Raw genomic sequence first — 15,258 nt, 5'->3', positions numbered from 1 at the left:
GATGTCACACGTGAAAGCTTCCAAAGCGCCATTCTTCATGCCTGTAAGGCACACTTAATGAACTGCTCGTCTTGTTTTCTCGTTTGTTTGTTTTTTGTTCACCCAATGCACCTCCCTTCCATTATGTTCACAAGGGCTTAAATATTTTGGTTACTCTTATTTTTGTTAGTCATCTGGTCCCATTTGTTCTGAATGCTTCAGTTTAAATGACACAAGAGGGAGAAAGCTTGAAATAATGACATCACACCTCCAAAGTGTGCAAAATGGCTCTTGTGAAGCAGTCTGCACCTGTCCTACGAGGAATCAGATTTACTCCAAACGTCATTCCCACACACTGCCTTGTAACTTGAGAGACTGTGTTAATTCTCCTTTCTTTCATGTACTGTTAAAGCCATCAACATTTCTGTACAGTGGAAGATATTTGATCATTTTTTTTAAAACCACCGACCTTTGGTTTTCGCCGCCAGATAATTGTAACATTAATTGCAAAATAAAGGTGTGGCAAAATTCAATAGCGGACATGTATCAGACTTGTTTCCCTGCGGTTACGAGGGCATTGTGTTTGACTATTTTTGTGCCCTTTTACCTTGCGTGTTTTTTTTTTTTTTTCTTGGTCGAGATTGTTTGATGCTGGACGAGGATCCGATTACAAAGGGCTTGTTTTCATCTCATTCCACACCATGGCAAGCTCGGACTGACAATAGGTCAATGGACGGGAAATGCTTTCATGCTTTCAGACTCTTTGACTTTGGTCGTCTATTGTGTTTTCTTTTTTTGTTTTGTTTTTTACTAAGTTCTTCAAGTTCCCACATCTCACTTTGGTGCCAGCATTTACATAAACGTTGCTAAAGCACAATTTCATTGATTACATTGGAAGTTTCAAAGTCTTGATAATAACAATAGGAAATCCAAACTAAAATCTCGAGACAGTTCGGGAAAAAAAAGAAACTAATACATCAGAACGTGTGATTTTCTCGCTCCGCTTTTACTCTCTACCCGGAATAACAGAAATGCGTATTCTGTCCTCAGACGCGCGGTAAAAACGGTTTATTCTGACATTTTGAGTGTTCTCATGCACGCTGATCGGATTTCCAAACTCATTCAAAATAACATTTTGAAGGGAATGTGCTTGGTATCGGGTCAGAATATTCCAAATGAGGTGTGCGCATAAAGTTTTATTGTGATCAGGCTTTTAATCTAAATAAATGTGTCCCTATGAATAGAAGAGCCATTCATCCATCCACACGGTTGATTCCAAATTGCCATGAGCTGTCTTTGCTAAGCTAATACCCACCCTCCTCACAAGTCGCCAAACATTAGGTGTCGAAACGAAAACATCCTTTCGCATGTAGTCCCGCGCCCAATTTTCTGAGAAAAGTATTTGCCGCATGCAAAGTGTCTAACCTGAACTTCCCTGTTCAACAACAACAGGCCGCCAGTGAGTCACCGCGTGCGCGCTGACCTTACATTCTCACAGATTAGTATTTACTCGGGACCAGTTTAGTGTTTATTTTGCCTTGACTGGCCCAAAAGGATTTGATTATAGCATTCATTGTCAACCCGTCGAAGCAAAATGAAGCTTCGAGAAACTAAACATTATTATAAAATAAAATAAATAAAAACACTAATCATTGGTCAATACAGTAATTGTGGAAACATTTTCAATACATTTTAATACAAAATAAAATATTATTTTTAAAAGAATAAATCAAAATAAAAACACCAATTATTGGTCAATACAGTGTGAAAAACAAATTGCAATACATTTGAATGCAAAATCAAATGTTATGCAATTCTTGAATTAATCGATGGAATAAACAGTTCTGAACATATTCACCCTCCTTGCAACAATAATGAATCATATTTATTTGAAGTTGCCATTAGGTACTTCTTTGTTCTTTTCATCCGACATGTTTACACTGGCGTGACCGCTAAGAATATTTCTTCCATTTCCGGCTTTAAGATTATATGTTTCCTAATCTAAACAAATCTGAGATCGCCCAGCATTGCCCCCCAACAAATTCTTTCGGACCTGTCTGTAGACCGGTTGTGTATCAGCTTATGAAATTCTGTCATGGCGTCGCAGCCTTCCTCCCCCACATGAATCACACATCGACTTGGCTCGTACACAACCTCTCGTGTTCACCTCTAATAATCAGGAATGTTTATATAGACAACTGTTTAATGCGCCTTTATCAGATGTCACTGGTTAGATGAGGAGTGAGTCATGAAACGGGGTGGGGCCCGGTCTCTCACGCACCTTAACTGGCACAGAACGGCTGCTGGCTGTTTGTGTGAATGTGTTCTCGCAAGCCTCTGAACTCTTTAACACCGCACGGGCCAGGTTAGCCCTCGATTATGCAAACGCTCGACGCCAACCCGGCGCAAAAACAACTCGCGGTTGCTACGCCCCGAAGGCATCGACGCCTGCGAAGAAATACCATTATGAGAATGACTTTTACAACTTGACTGCGAGCGAGTAAATCTCCCTCAGATCTCCAAAAGTGACGACTTCCGAGAGATGAGGATCACATTTCAAGTGCAGTTGACATTCCGCTTGTTGTAGATGTGCCACACACGGCGATATGCGAGGGGGGTCCCCCCCCCCCCCCATGTGTTTCTTGAACGCATAGCTTTTATGAGTCTTTCTTTTCAGGATATTTCTGATGTCTAAAATTGTAGTGCATCCTTCACCTTAGCGTCGAGAGCAGTTATCACGACGCCTATTAACATTCTGTGTGACATGTAGACTTTGTTGATAGCTTAACATGGGGTGGGAAAGCCCTGTGGGTGATTCTGACACATGCTACAAAGATGAACTCTGACACTTGTTTGTCTCTGTCTGTCTGTCGGGGCCTATTACACAAATGAATGCTCCTGAGTGACATCTGGACGGGTGGCATTCCATTAAATGGCGCCGGCGCGGACGTATCGTCTGCGCGACGTGACCGAAAATGCACTTTCAGCTATTATGAACGAGACGAAGGCAATTTTGGTCACTAGTATTAATTGGCAGTTATTAGAAAATGATGAAGCTCTTTTTCTATTTGAATTATTCATTCTGTTAGAAGGCCTGGTCTGTTCAAATGGCAATATTACGTTTGTAAATGAAGTTAAGATATTAAGTTTATGGAGTGCTTGTGCCTTTTATTGAATATTTAGTGAATCAAAACAAATTGCTAGCTTTTTTTTGCGCTAACACTGTTGCCATAAATGTCGGGAATTCAGCTTTTGAAGTTTTTCCCAAGTTACTGTTTTAGGGCCCCCAAAACCTGCAAGTTATTTTTTTTAACAGTGTAGCCCTGGCAGTGTTCCTAATTTCACAGAGGTATGTAGACAGTAATGTCTATGGTTTCTGAATGTCAGTCTGATTACCTAAAAACCTCTTATGATGTGCTTTGAGTACAAGGAAGTAGCATTCGTCCTACTTTAAATGCGTACACATTGTGATGGGCACCCGCCAGAGCTATACTGCTGCTTCTCGGCATCGTGGTCCACCTGCAAGAGGGAATCGGGATTGGAAGCACGTGGCTTGGAAATAAATATCATTGAGCTGAGCTGTCAGATTGAGTTGGGCCGCAGCCAGCGTTTTTGCCATCAATAGCTTGGCTTTCTCCGTTCCCCCCCCCCCCTCCCCTCCTTCAAACGCGCACACTCACTCACTCGCAGACCACCAACGAGATGTTTATGGAATGTGCCAGAGAGCAAGAAATAAGAAACAGACATTGCATTGATTTAAGCACAAAGGATTTCAATGGAGATGTACTGTAGGTTGGAATCCCAAATTAATTTCGACTCAAGTCTCCCATGTTACGCTACGATTCCCAGCAAAGACGTTTTAATCAAGGACCAAAGCACACCAAAATAGTTGCCGCTCAGTTCTTTAACACATTTGATTTGGCCCTGGAGTGTTTACACGACGATTCAATCATGAAAGAAAGCGCCGGTAACTACGGTAACAAGGAACGGCAAGCAAACACACACTTTTGAATCTAGAGGGACGTGCTACATGAAATCTTTATGACAAGACTGTGTCTGCCCTGTGATTATCATCCAACACGTTGGAGATGTGCGCGTTGTTAAACCTGTGCGGGCGCTGAGAGCTAAGCAAACATTTCATAAATAACTTCCTCCCCTAAGGGTATTCCTCTTTTGTCATCAGTTCTACAATAGTCTTTTATTCCACCCCTTGCATCATAATTAGTTGAGAAGAAGCTTTCCAAACCCTGGAGACGGAGTATCATAACATTAGCTCTGCACGATCACAACTGAAGGTGTGTTTGTGTGTGCGTGTGTGTGTGGGGGGGAGACACCATGAGTAAAACTTGTAATATTTTCCATTAGTTCTCATAAGATGCCCAAAGGCGTGCAAAACAAGTCGAGCATGCTTTTTTGGGGAAAGGTTAAGCGCGCTGCTGACAGCTTTGACGTTAGTTTCTTTTTTTAAGCTGAACTCATTATTGCTGCTTGACTATGTAAATAAAAAGGTGATTAGAAACCTAAAAACAAAAAAATAGACCTGATTAGAAATCATACAGCAGACATTCAGGTGTGTAGGATCAGGTAGGGTATGGTTGAAAAATGTCAGTAATTAATTTTTTTTTTTTTTTTAAATGTTCACCGCTTCCCCCCAAGTTACTTTTTAATCATTTTCATAATCGTCCTCTTTTGAGCTCCCTAAATGTCATTCTCATATATATGAATGACTTTGTCAAATCAAAATACAAGGAGATCAAATAAAACCGTCATGCAGCATCTGTTCTTGAACAACTGCTATGATTGGAAATGACGATAGTTGTTCAGCGCCGGTGCCCTCGAGCAACGTCGTCGAGCACCCTTATGTCGCCTTTGGAGCGACGCACGCCTTGGGTAAGCATGCGAGGGGCAGCCAAGCATGGCCTCACGCAACCATTGTCCTTGCAGATATGGCTGGCAGATTATTTTGAATACACAACTGCCGCGTTGACTCATCTGGAACAAAACATTCATTTGCGGGATTGTCAAAATCCAAATTCCATACAAACCTTTCAAATCAACCATTGTGACAATATAGGAAAGCTGCTTTAAAAAAAAAAAAAAGTTGCAGCTTAGGTGCAAAGGTTGCCGAGAAGCATTTAAAATTTGACGCATTCGGAAGCTTTGAGTGAAATAGTTGCGAATCCTCATTTGGGTGGGTCTCCATTTTGTTTTTTGTCGTGCCTTAGATTGTCTGATTAAGATGTTAATCTCTTTTCTCTCTGTTATTAAGATGTTAAAAGTTTTGTGGCTCCGCAGTTTGTCCCTGACAGTTTACGACACGCCTACAGTGCAGATGATTTTTTTTTTTTTTTACAGATTCCAAACCCTCCCTTGTTTTTTTTTTTATCTCTAGCACATAGTTTTAAGAACCCTTTATTTAATTTTTGTCTTATCTATTGGTCAGTACAAGTACGTCAAAGACCGAAATAAAAAAAGTCCCCAATCCCGAAGCGAGCACGGGCCAGTTTCTCAACTCGTTGGTCTCGGAATAGATGGCAGAATATTACAGGGATGGTGCGACCGCTGAGCTTGGAAAATTTGCTCGAACTGAATCCGGAGCATTTCATCTAATGCGTTTGTGTACAGTATGTGCGAGTGCACGTTTGGAGACGGCGATTGGAAAAAGTTGAGCCCAACTACATTTCAAGCTGTCTCATGATGACACGTTTGTGCAAAGTCGGCATTAAAGGCCGATGAGAAATACATAGTTACAAGGAGCTTTTCAAATTACCATCAAATTGTGTTTTGAATTTGATCCCGAGAAGGCATTGTGGATGCCGAGGCTACTGTTTATGCTTTGAGAGGCCTAATCATCTGGAAATCATCCTGACCCCCGCCGACTAACGGCCGCCTCACACGCACTGAGCTTTTGTTTGTGTACACAGGCAGAACCCTCGAGCGGGACTTATGCAAACTGCGCCGCACACGTACGTAGGCGGCCATCTTTACGGGGTTATTTTTAGACGCCGTGTGGAATCTGCTGCAACGGTTTACATGACTCAAATGCTTGGTGACATTCAAATGCTTTTCTGTATAATTACAAAGAGCCTGGCTTCATCTATCGTGCAAAGTATATTTCAATGTTTATGTGGGGGCTTCGGCACTTTTGCCAAGCTAGTATTGCGTTATATATTGCTTTTGAGGGAAATAAATTCCACTTTATAGCTTTCCCTAAATTGCGATGAGTCACATCTATAGAAATACATTTAAAAAAAGTAAAAATAAACAGCAATTACTTATGGGTGCAATCTGAAGGTTTCCCATTCTTTCGATTAGCTGTCAAATAGTACTTTTAAATGTGATATTTTTTGGGCTGAACTGAAGTAAACTGTAATTGCACATCCACTACAGTAGATGGCAGTATCAATCTCGTTTTTATTTTTGTTTTTTTTTACACGACAAGCAAACTAATGCATTTTTGTTGTTGTTGTTGCTTTGGTAGCCTAAAAAAAACAATAATAATTGCTATTCTTTGTTGGAAGTTGCATCCTTAAGCAGCCAGAGTACATCTGGGGACAGCTTATGTTTGTGAGGCTTCTTGTGAGTCAGTGCTGACATCGGTCGTCTTGCAGGCCGGATATCTAGTGTTTAAAGTTCGGAGTGTTGAGCAGAAGCGCTGGCTTCACTGTAAATGCTGCTCCAACTTGCCTAACTCCAAGTTGTGCTTCACTCAACATAGACCTGACTGCACATTGATAATTGTCTAAAAGTATTTTTGCATTTGTAAATGATGTGCTTACTCAAAACAGCTACTTACTTTGTGGCTTTACCTATTAAAGTGTTTGTAGAGTCAAGTTACAGGCGTTTCCATAATTCAAGTCCTTCCAAGTTTCAAAGCCTCAATTAAATTACACCAAAATAGCTTTTTCAAAAATGCTGACATCACAGTGAGTGATTAGTTTAATGGCTGATGGTCATCAAGTCATTGGGGATGAGTTTTTATGACTTTGCACCTGTCGACAGGACCTTGCGCTAAAGTTGGACAGAAAAAATGCATTCGCAATAAGCAAAACTATACTGTTAAAAAAAAAAAGGAGTGGCAAGTGTGCGGAAGTTTTTGGAGAGTGTTGTAAAGTGTTTATTTTCTATAAAAAGACTATACAGCCTTGAAGAGATCAAAACTGAGATTGAATGGCTGATCAAATTGACACTACTGGAGAGTAAAAATATATTTACTGTACAGAATAAAGCTGCGACGGGCACACGTAAGAGATCAGGAGTGCCGTGGGAAATTGTGCAATTTTGCTTATTTGGTCTGAAGATGATGGATTGCCTACAAGTCATGTTCATCTACTTCAGTGACTTATTGTGACAGGTACATGTAATGTTCTTGCACTTGAAGCTCGACGGACATAATTAACCTAATTGCGTTTGTGACATTTTGTTTTGCTATTCTTCCGTGAGATTTTTTTTCTATGTGCCTTGAGTCAAAGGATGGGGAAACGCCACTTGAAGGAATCACAAGCCCCGCCCCTTTGGGGTTGTCGCGGAGGTAAACTATAAAATGTTGCTCAAACAGGTTGTAGGTGAGCACAGGCATCGCATAGGTACAACCACTGGAAGCAATTTGCGCACTTTTACGCACGGGGATTTCACTTAAACACCGAGAGCCGAGTAGCTCAAGAAGTAAACGAACATGAAGCTTGAGGTTTTGTACGGGAACCACCACAACATGAACCTTGATGACACCACCACCAGGCCGGCAGAACCGAGGGAGTGTGAAGAGTTATGCTCGGATGGAGACTGCGCGGCGCACAGCCCTCACGCCGGCAAATCCAAGCCGTACACACGCAGACCCAAACCACCGTTCTCCTACATCGCCCTCATCGCCATGGCCATCCGGGACTCGCCACACGGACGCCTCACCTTGGCCGAAATCAACGAGTATCTCATGAATAAGTTCCCCTTCTTCCGCGGGAGCTACACGGGCTGGAGGAACTCTGTGCGCCACAACCTGTCGCTCAACGACTGCTTCCACAAGGTGCTCCGGGACCCGTCCCGACCGTGGGGGAAGGACAACTTCTGGATGCTCAACCCGCACAGCGAGTACACGTTCGCCGACGGCGTGTTCAGGCGGAGGCGAAAGCGCATCAGCATCCATCTCAGCAAACACAAGGCGGTGGAGGAGCAGAGGAGCTCCGAGGACGCGTCGCCGAGCACCCCCGAAAAGTTCACAAGTTCCTTCACGATAGACAGCATCCTCAGCACCCCGTTCAGACGAGTCTCGAACCACGTCGAAGGCTACGCCGTCGTCATGACGCCGCCTTTCAATCCACCTGCATCGCCGCTTTACCTTCACCCGAGTGGCCATATGGACCTTGGATTTGCGCATGCGCCAAGCTGCGGGTATCTCTTTCAGACTTTGTGACCTTGCAGTGTTTCCCAAAGTTTACAAAGCACAGGGGGAAAAAAGTATCAACTGAATAAGGAAGATGTCTTATGTACTCGCGTATTTATTTATTTTAGTTTGTTTAGCAGAGCTCAAATTATGTTGTATGACTGGCAACAGGTGAATGCACAGGTTAACCTGTGCTCTCTGCCATCTAGTGGAAAAGCACTAAATTTGTTTTGCCTGTCATTACGACGCTGGCATCGAGAGAAAGACATTTGTTGTGAAAATGCAATTTGACCAAACATTAGTTGAATATCTGACAGATTTTATTTAATTTTTTGGGGGGTTATGTCCTAACCTGTTTATTTTGTTGCTAGTTTAATATTTGGTCATAGTTGAGCATTTTTGTTACAATTTATATCTTCTTTTAAATAAAAATGAAAAAAATCTGTGTGGGCTGTTGGTGATTTATTGATCAATTCTTCATTCGGGGGAACGTATAGGAACTATCAGTGGTTGTTGCACTACTAGGTTATAGGGCCCTAAAGCTGTTTTAAAATAAAATAATAAAAATGTCGAATGGGTCCTCAATATCTCCCAAAACGAAATATCAATATTTTATCCAGCTTAAAAAAGCCCCCGGGGTGAGATTAATTGGAAAAGTGCACAAGATTGAAAACGTATGAACGTTTTATGAATGAGTAAATCCCGAGTGGCCCCACTCATTAAGAAAGTCATGAAATAGACCAAGAAAATATTTATGCCGACATTAACAGTGAACAGGGTCAAACCGCTCCCAAAGATAATGTCTGTGTGTGGGCTGTAAATGATATATTATAAACCAATATAATAGCATGTAATAACTCTTTCTTCATTACAATCTTTTTGACATAATGACAAGTTGTTTGTTTTATTTGTTTCCATGATAACATTGCGCAACACTTAATTGCACTCGACGGCCCTTGTAACAACTTGTAGGTCCCGTCCACTGCAGCAATAGTGCATGTAGCAATAAGATTTCATCCGATTCATGTTGGATCAGATGAAATCTTTTTTCTGTGATAAGCACATCCCTACATTGCATTGAATGTGCATTTCGACGCATGCGCAGGACGTGGTCACGTGGTGGACCCTGAGAAAGCTTCCTCCTATATACCTAGGTATATGTTCTACGGTGTGCTGTGACGTCACAGCCGTGCGGTATAGGCTTGGTTTGAAGTGCCCCATTAATCAGTCAAAAAAAAAGAAGTTACAAACCCATGACATTGGAATATTACTATTCACAACTAGATGGCAGATAGGGCTGAGTTGCACTTAGACTTGTCCTTACCAGGTCTGCCCTCTATCGTGAATAGGCTGATTGTTTTTTTTTGGAGTTTCTTTTTCTCCAGATTTGGGGTGACATGTAGGAATTTGAATGACTTGCGGGACTTCAATTGTTAGTAAATAAAGTTCTTGCACTTTAGTTGGTTTACTGTTCATTTTCTGCCGTCTTTGAATTGTCTTTTTTGAAGGTGAGCCTTTTGTGCTGATAATTTAAAAAAATATATTTTTATTGTCTGCTTCAAACTTGGTTTAGCCCATATCCCATTTAGTGGTGACGTCTTGCGAGAGTTTGTGAAAGTAGTTCATGTTAAATTAATTAAACAGAAATGATCCTGCTAACTAACAAATTGACCAAAATACAGAGTTCTATCTCATTTCTGCTATAGGGGTTAATAAATCACAATTATAGTACACGTGAATGCATCTCAAGGGTGGGCAAACTATGTGATGGGAAACGCTTTCTAATTAGTCCAAAACACTGAGTAGAGGAGCAGCACTACTGGGGGCTGCACGTCTCATTGCATGACAAAGCTCACATGCGGGGTCAGAGAATCTTGTTTAAAATTGTTTGTCATCATTTAGCGTGCACTTAAAAATGAAGGGGCTTCATAGAGGGGAGTGTTTGTGTTGGGGCAGGCAGGGAGGGAGGGTTCGTGGGGTTGTCTTCCACTCCACAGTGTCCGGCTTCTAGTCTGGATTTTGTCCAGATGGGAGGGAGCTGAGTTCCAGAGGATTTCTTGGAGGGCTTACGAAGGGTTAGAGGGGCAGAGGCAGATTTGGAGAAGTGATAGCTAGGTGGTCGCCTGGGTGTTGGAGCAAAGTCCAGGGGCTTTGCTGGTCTTTGCAATGGACCGAGGCGAGGAAGAGGAGGCGAGGCTGACGGCGTTTTTCAATGCTTTTAACTAACGGTGGGTGATTAGGAAAAAAAAGAAAATTACGATGACGACCAAGAGTCCCCTGCACGGCCATTTGGACTCAAGCGTGGTGCGCTCCATCCCCGCGTCGAGCACGCACGACGCATCTGGCAAAGTCAAGCGCGGCAATTCGGGTTTGAGGCGCCCGGAGAAGCCCCCCTACTCGTACATCGCCCTCATCGTCATGGCCATCCAGAGCTCGCCCAGCAAGCGGCTCACCCTGAGCGAGATCTACCAGTTCCTGCAGGCGCGCTTCACTTTTTTCCGAGGCTCCTACCAAGGATGGAAGAACTCTGTCCGACACAACCTGTCGCTCAACGAATGCTTCATCAAGCTGCCCAAAGGCCTCGGCAGGCCCGGCAAGGGCCACTATTGGACCATCGACCCGGGCAGTGAGTTCATGTTCGAGGAAGGCTCGTTCCGACGCAGACCTCGCGGCTTCCGTAGGAAATGCCAAACGTTAAAGCCCACGTACAGGATGATGAACGGCATCGGATTCGATTTCCAGGCCGCGTCGGGGCCCTTAGTGTGCCACAACGGCTACAATTTAGACTTCAACTCCATGCCTCATGGGGGCTTTGATGGGGTGCCAGGGGGGCATCATGTGTCCGCCGGCTCTGGCTCGTCATACATGTCCGCGACCCCGAGCGCGGACTACTCCATCTGCCCGGACAGCGGCGGCAGCTCACTGCAGTCCTCTCCAGCCGTGGTGGCTTCCCTGGACTGTCAGAGCCCTTACGGCAACGCGCTCCCCCACTGGAGCTCATCTGCGGTACCGTATCTTAAACAGCAGGCTTCCAGTAACGGCACCGGTGCGCACGGTGCTTTGCACGCGCACGGGATGGCGTCTTACTCTCTGGATCAAAGTTATCTGCATCATAACGGACGAGATTCTGCCGACATTCCAGGTAACTCTTGTTTTATGCGTCATTGTATTATTACATACCGCACAAAAATGTTAATAAAATAAACAAAAGAACTGACCCGCTACATGGATAAATTTAACCAATTTTTTGTTTTGTACTCAAACAACCCAAATTGGGTCAAATGGACCCAATAAGTAGCGTGTAGCTCCAATTTCTGACCGAACTTGGGTTATTTTTGCACGAAGCAATTTGAGAGATATTTTGGATAAAATAGTTGGGAAATTATTTGTAGGTTATTGTAAAGCTTTCTTTGCGCTTTGAAGATAATTAGGCCTAATATAAATCAATTCAGCATGAGTTGTTTTTACCTTCGTCTTGAAGAACTAAAATTGTTTGCAGGCGTTCGCAATTTTAGAAATCAAATAGAAATATTTCTTATCTTCAGTCATTTTTTTCCATCTAATTTAATTATTTTAACCGTTTGCATTTAATCAAAATAAATGTAAAGCACATTCAAATTTACACCAGGCATAAATAAGTGACGTATACATTAATTCATATAATTCACATAGTTATATGTATGATAAACAGCAGCATATAAATGTCCATAACATATCCCAACAACATTCTCAAAACGGACATCGAACATGACGCAATTTCTAGATGCAGTGTCGCATTTAAACTATCTGTTAACTTCTAATAATATAATTTTATTTATAAGTTTAATTTATAAATGTATAAGAAATAAATTGACACCACGTTCATATCCAACAAAATATAATCTTAAAACGATTACATTCAAATCCTATACCGCGACAGTACAGAGCACTAAATCTACATTTTACATCACGGTTTACGTGATCCCAATAATGAACATGAATTTCTTGCAATTAATTTTGCTTTGTGGTGTTTGCAGCTGGACTCTCGCGGTACTCCAGCCACTCTAGTGCAATGTGCGAGAGGAAGGATTTGGTTTTAAGCCTCAACGGGATGTCCCCTCTGCATCCGGGCACTGGAGCGTCTTATTATCATCATCATCACCATTCTCATCCTCATCAGCTGCACCATCACCAGAGCGCCTATCAGGACGTGAAGCCTTGTGTCATGTGAAGAGGGACACGACCAAATCAAATACTGGACATAAATAAAAAAATAAATAAAAAAGAGGCGCAGCATTGTCAATATCGTGGGGAATGTCATTTATTTCAGTCGCTCGATTCCAAACATGAAAACTTGTTCATGATCTTGCTTTGTATAATTTGAACTAAAACGGCAAATCCATCATCTCAGGAAATTGAAAATGATTTTTGATATGGATATTAGGTAGTAAATTATGAAAAGTTGCTATTTGAGGGATGAATCTGTATCATAAATTACGTTTACTTTGAATTGAACTCGTGAAAGTAATTAACTTTAATAGTACATCATTTATTCAGATGCACTTGTATATTCGTTGCACTTAATAATGCCGGAAATGACCAATAAAGGAATGTATTATCTAAACTGTTTGTTGTTTCCATTATTAGTAGTCAAACTCTAAAAATGTATCAGGTTGGAATTTATTTTCACATAACTAGTACGATACAATACTGCAGCCTGCTTGTGTGATTGGTTGTGGTCTGATCATTTTCTCTTGTTAAACGTGAACAAAATGACATTCAACAATCTACGGCACATGATGTATTTTTAAGATATCTTTATTTTCTTATTTCTTATGGGTAGGTTACCTTTTTAGAGTTGTAAGCAGAATATAAATGATTTTGAAGTCCAAGTTTCGAATCAAAATACTCCAAGTCACCGTCCTGGACTTTGCTGCCCCTCTGAGTTTTGTTCCTCTGCTACCCTCTAGTGCTTATCTCGTGTAAGCAATCACAAAACACGGGCCCTTTTCATGAGTTTCAATCTGATTGGTTATTTCTGAACAGAGTACAGTATTATTAGGGTGTGCACACTTGCGCAACACCATCTCAGTTTATTTTCACTTGCCCTCTCGTAAAGATTTTTTCTCAATAGAGTTGTACGGGTCACATTAATTGTGGTAACTTCTTTCGAAATGATTTTGTATTTTTGTTTTTATATAAAAGGCACATATTGTCTACATAATTGTCTCCATGTTGTTTTTTAACGACAGATATCCATTCCATCCAGGAGCCTTTCAAGGACTGACTGACATTGGAGCTTTTTCAAACTTGCTTCGTGAGCTCAATGTGTCACATTCTGGATGGATGAAACATCAATCAAAAGGTAAGACCATGCCAGAACTTTCCGTTTGTTCACCTGCTGCCGGGTCACTTCTTGGAGAAAGCCTCCCTCCTTCCTCCCTTGACGTTTAACACACTGTAGTAATAGTCTAGTTGCCCACTAGGTGGCAGCAGCGTCTCATAAGTGCGTAAAAGTCGAGTTGATGATTTAGTCAGTGAAAAGATAGGACGCATTGTTCATATGTGATATTAGCACATTTACATGTAATTTTTAAAATATCTTTAATCCCTATCAAGTTTCAATCTGCAATCATAGAAAAGATTCATGGGTGTTTTGTAAAAAAATAAAAATAAAATAGTGGTTCTTATTTTTGAAATATTACACCACCACCTAAAAACGACTCCAAGTACCACTTCAATGACCAACATTAAAATACAGTTTACAAATAAACATTCTTATGTGTCACCTACCACGACCCGACAAGTCCCACCCAATCTACCCCCCAAATACCGCCGAATTCCTGGCCCGTGTAGATTTTGTTCAGCTTTTCCCTTGCTGTCCGCTAGAGAGAGCCACAATCAAATCCATGACTTAACCTCCACTTGCCTTTTCTTTTTCAATTTAATACACTGAATTTAAGATTGTACTCCTCACACCCTGAGTATGCCAACCCAAACTATTGCCACATTCAATTCCTGTTAAAAAAAAATCCATAGTGTGTGTGTGTGTACATTTATTTATTAAATAAATATTTATTTATTAAATAAATGTGAATAATGAATTGTCCTCACTTGAATTGTGACGAAATATGTAACTATTTACGCAGAGCCTGCGCATGTTCTATTTCAAATCATTCCTATTTATATATCCATTACAAACAACAAAAAAAGGTTAACTACGCTGAATAGCTGCAATTGCGTGGGATTTAAGAGGGCCTGGGTGGGCAGGCGCTGGTATTAAGGAGAAGGCCCATCGTGGGCTGCGCGTGCAAACAGCCCCGAGGCGGTGGAAAAAGTTCATGCCCGGGTCCATGTAAGGAGAAACCGCCCGAGCACCGCACGGACATTTTAATTAAGACGACGTGCGAAGACTTACACACTCATATCACGAGTGTAACTTTGCCTCGCCGTTCACCGTGAATAATTTCACGCTGTGCATTGGAGGCCCGTTTGTTGGGCTCACTCTTGTCATTTTTATTTCTTTCTATTATTTTACCCTCACACATTGCAAACTTTTGACCGGGGAGGATTCTCTCCCAACAGTCTGAAAAGCATCAAATTGTGTGTGCTGAATAAGAAAAGCCCCCCAATTGATCATTGGACTCAAATTGAGATGACCAAACGCCATTTGGCTCTGGGCCTGCACCCCTGAAAAATCTTCGCACCTGAATTCCCAAATTTTCTTTTTCATTTTGTCCATTAATGAACCCAATCCGGATTTTGATGTTTCCTTTCCAACAGCAGCCATCTGCTTTTCTAAAAAACCCGAAAATGAAGTAGAGCGACAACCGAATGAAATGTGTTGACAATATGACATATTTGGGTGATATTTACGCATTTGGAGGATAACTCACTCTTCCCTCATCGGGTTGTTGTGACTC

General features: G+C 41.8%; 2 protein-coding genes and 1 long non-coding RNA gene across 3 annotated transcripts in view; all 3 read left to right on the top strand.

The window, feature by feature from the left end:
• Window positions 1-15,258, top strand: part of LOC119137693 — a 136,235-nt gene that overhangs the window by 6,900 nt on the left and 114,077 nt on the right. The window contains exon 2 of the long non-coding RNA XR_005100986.1: window positions 13,588-13,700. This is a non-coding gene — a long non-coding RNA (uncharacterized LOC119137693). The remainder of the gene's footprint in view (window positions 1-13,587; window positions 13,701-15,258) is intronic.
• LOC119137686 (forkhead box protein Q1-like) lies at window positions 7,529-8,809 on the top strand. The gene has a single exon (XM_037277206.1). It carries the CDS (start codon window positions 7,655-7,657, stop codon window positions 8,384-8,386), a length of 732 nt encoding a protein of 243 aa, XP_037133101.1. The 5' UTR covers window positions 7,529-7,654; the 3' UTR covers window positions 8,387-8,809.
• LOC119137682 (forkhead box protein F2-like) lies at window positions 10,362-12,959 on the top strand. Its single transcript, XM_037277202.1, has 2 exons — window positions 10,362-11,498; window positions 12,373-12,959. Exons 1-2 carry the CDS (start codon window positions 10,616-10,618, stop codon window positions 12,564-12,566), a joined length of 1,077 nt encoding a protein of 358 aa, XP_037133097.1. The 5' UTR covers window positions 10,362-10,615; the 3' UTR covers window positions 12,567-12,959.

This window comes from Syngnathus acus, chromosome 17 (assembly GCF_901709675.1).
Source record: "Syngnathus acus chromosome 17, fSynAcu1.2, whole genome shotgun sequence".
Classification (NCBI taxonomy): Eukaryota; Metazoa; Chordata; class Actinopteri; order Syngnathiformes; family Syngnathidae; genus Syngnathus; species Syngnathus acus.
This window is presented reverse-complemented; position numbering and strand designations above follow the sequence as displayed.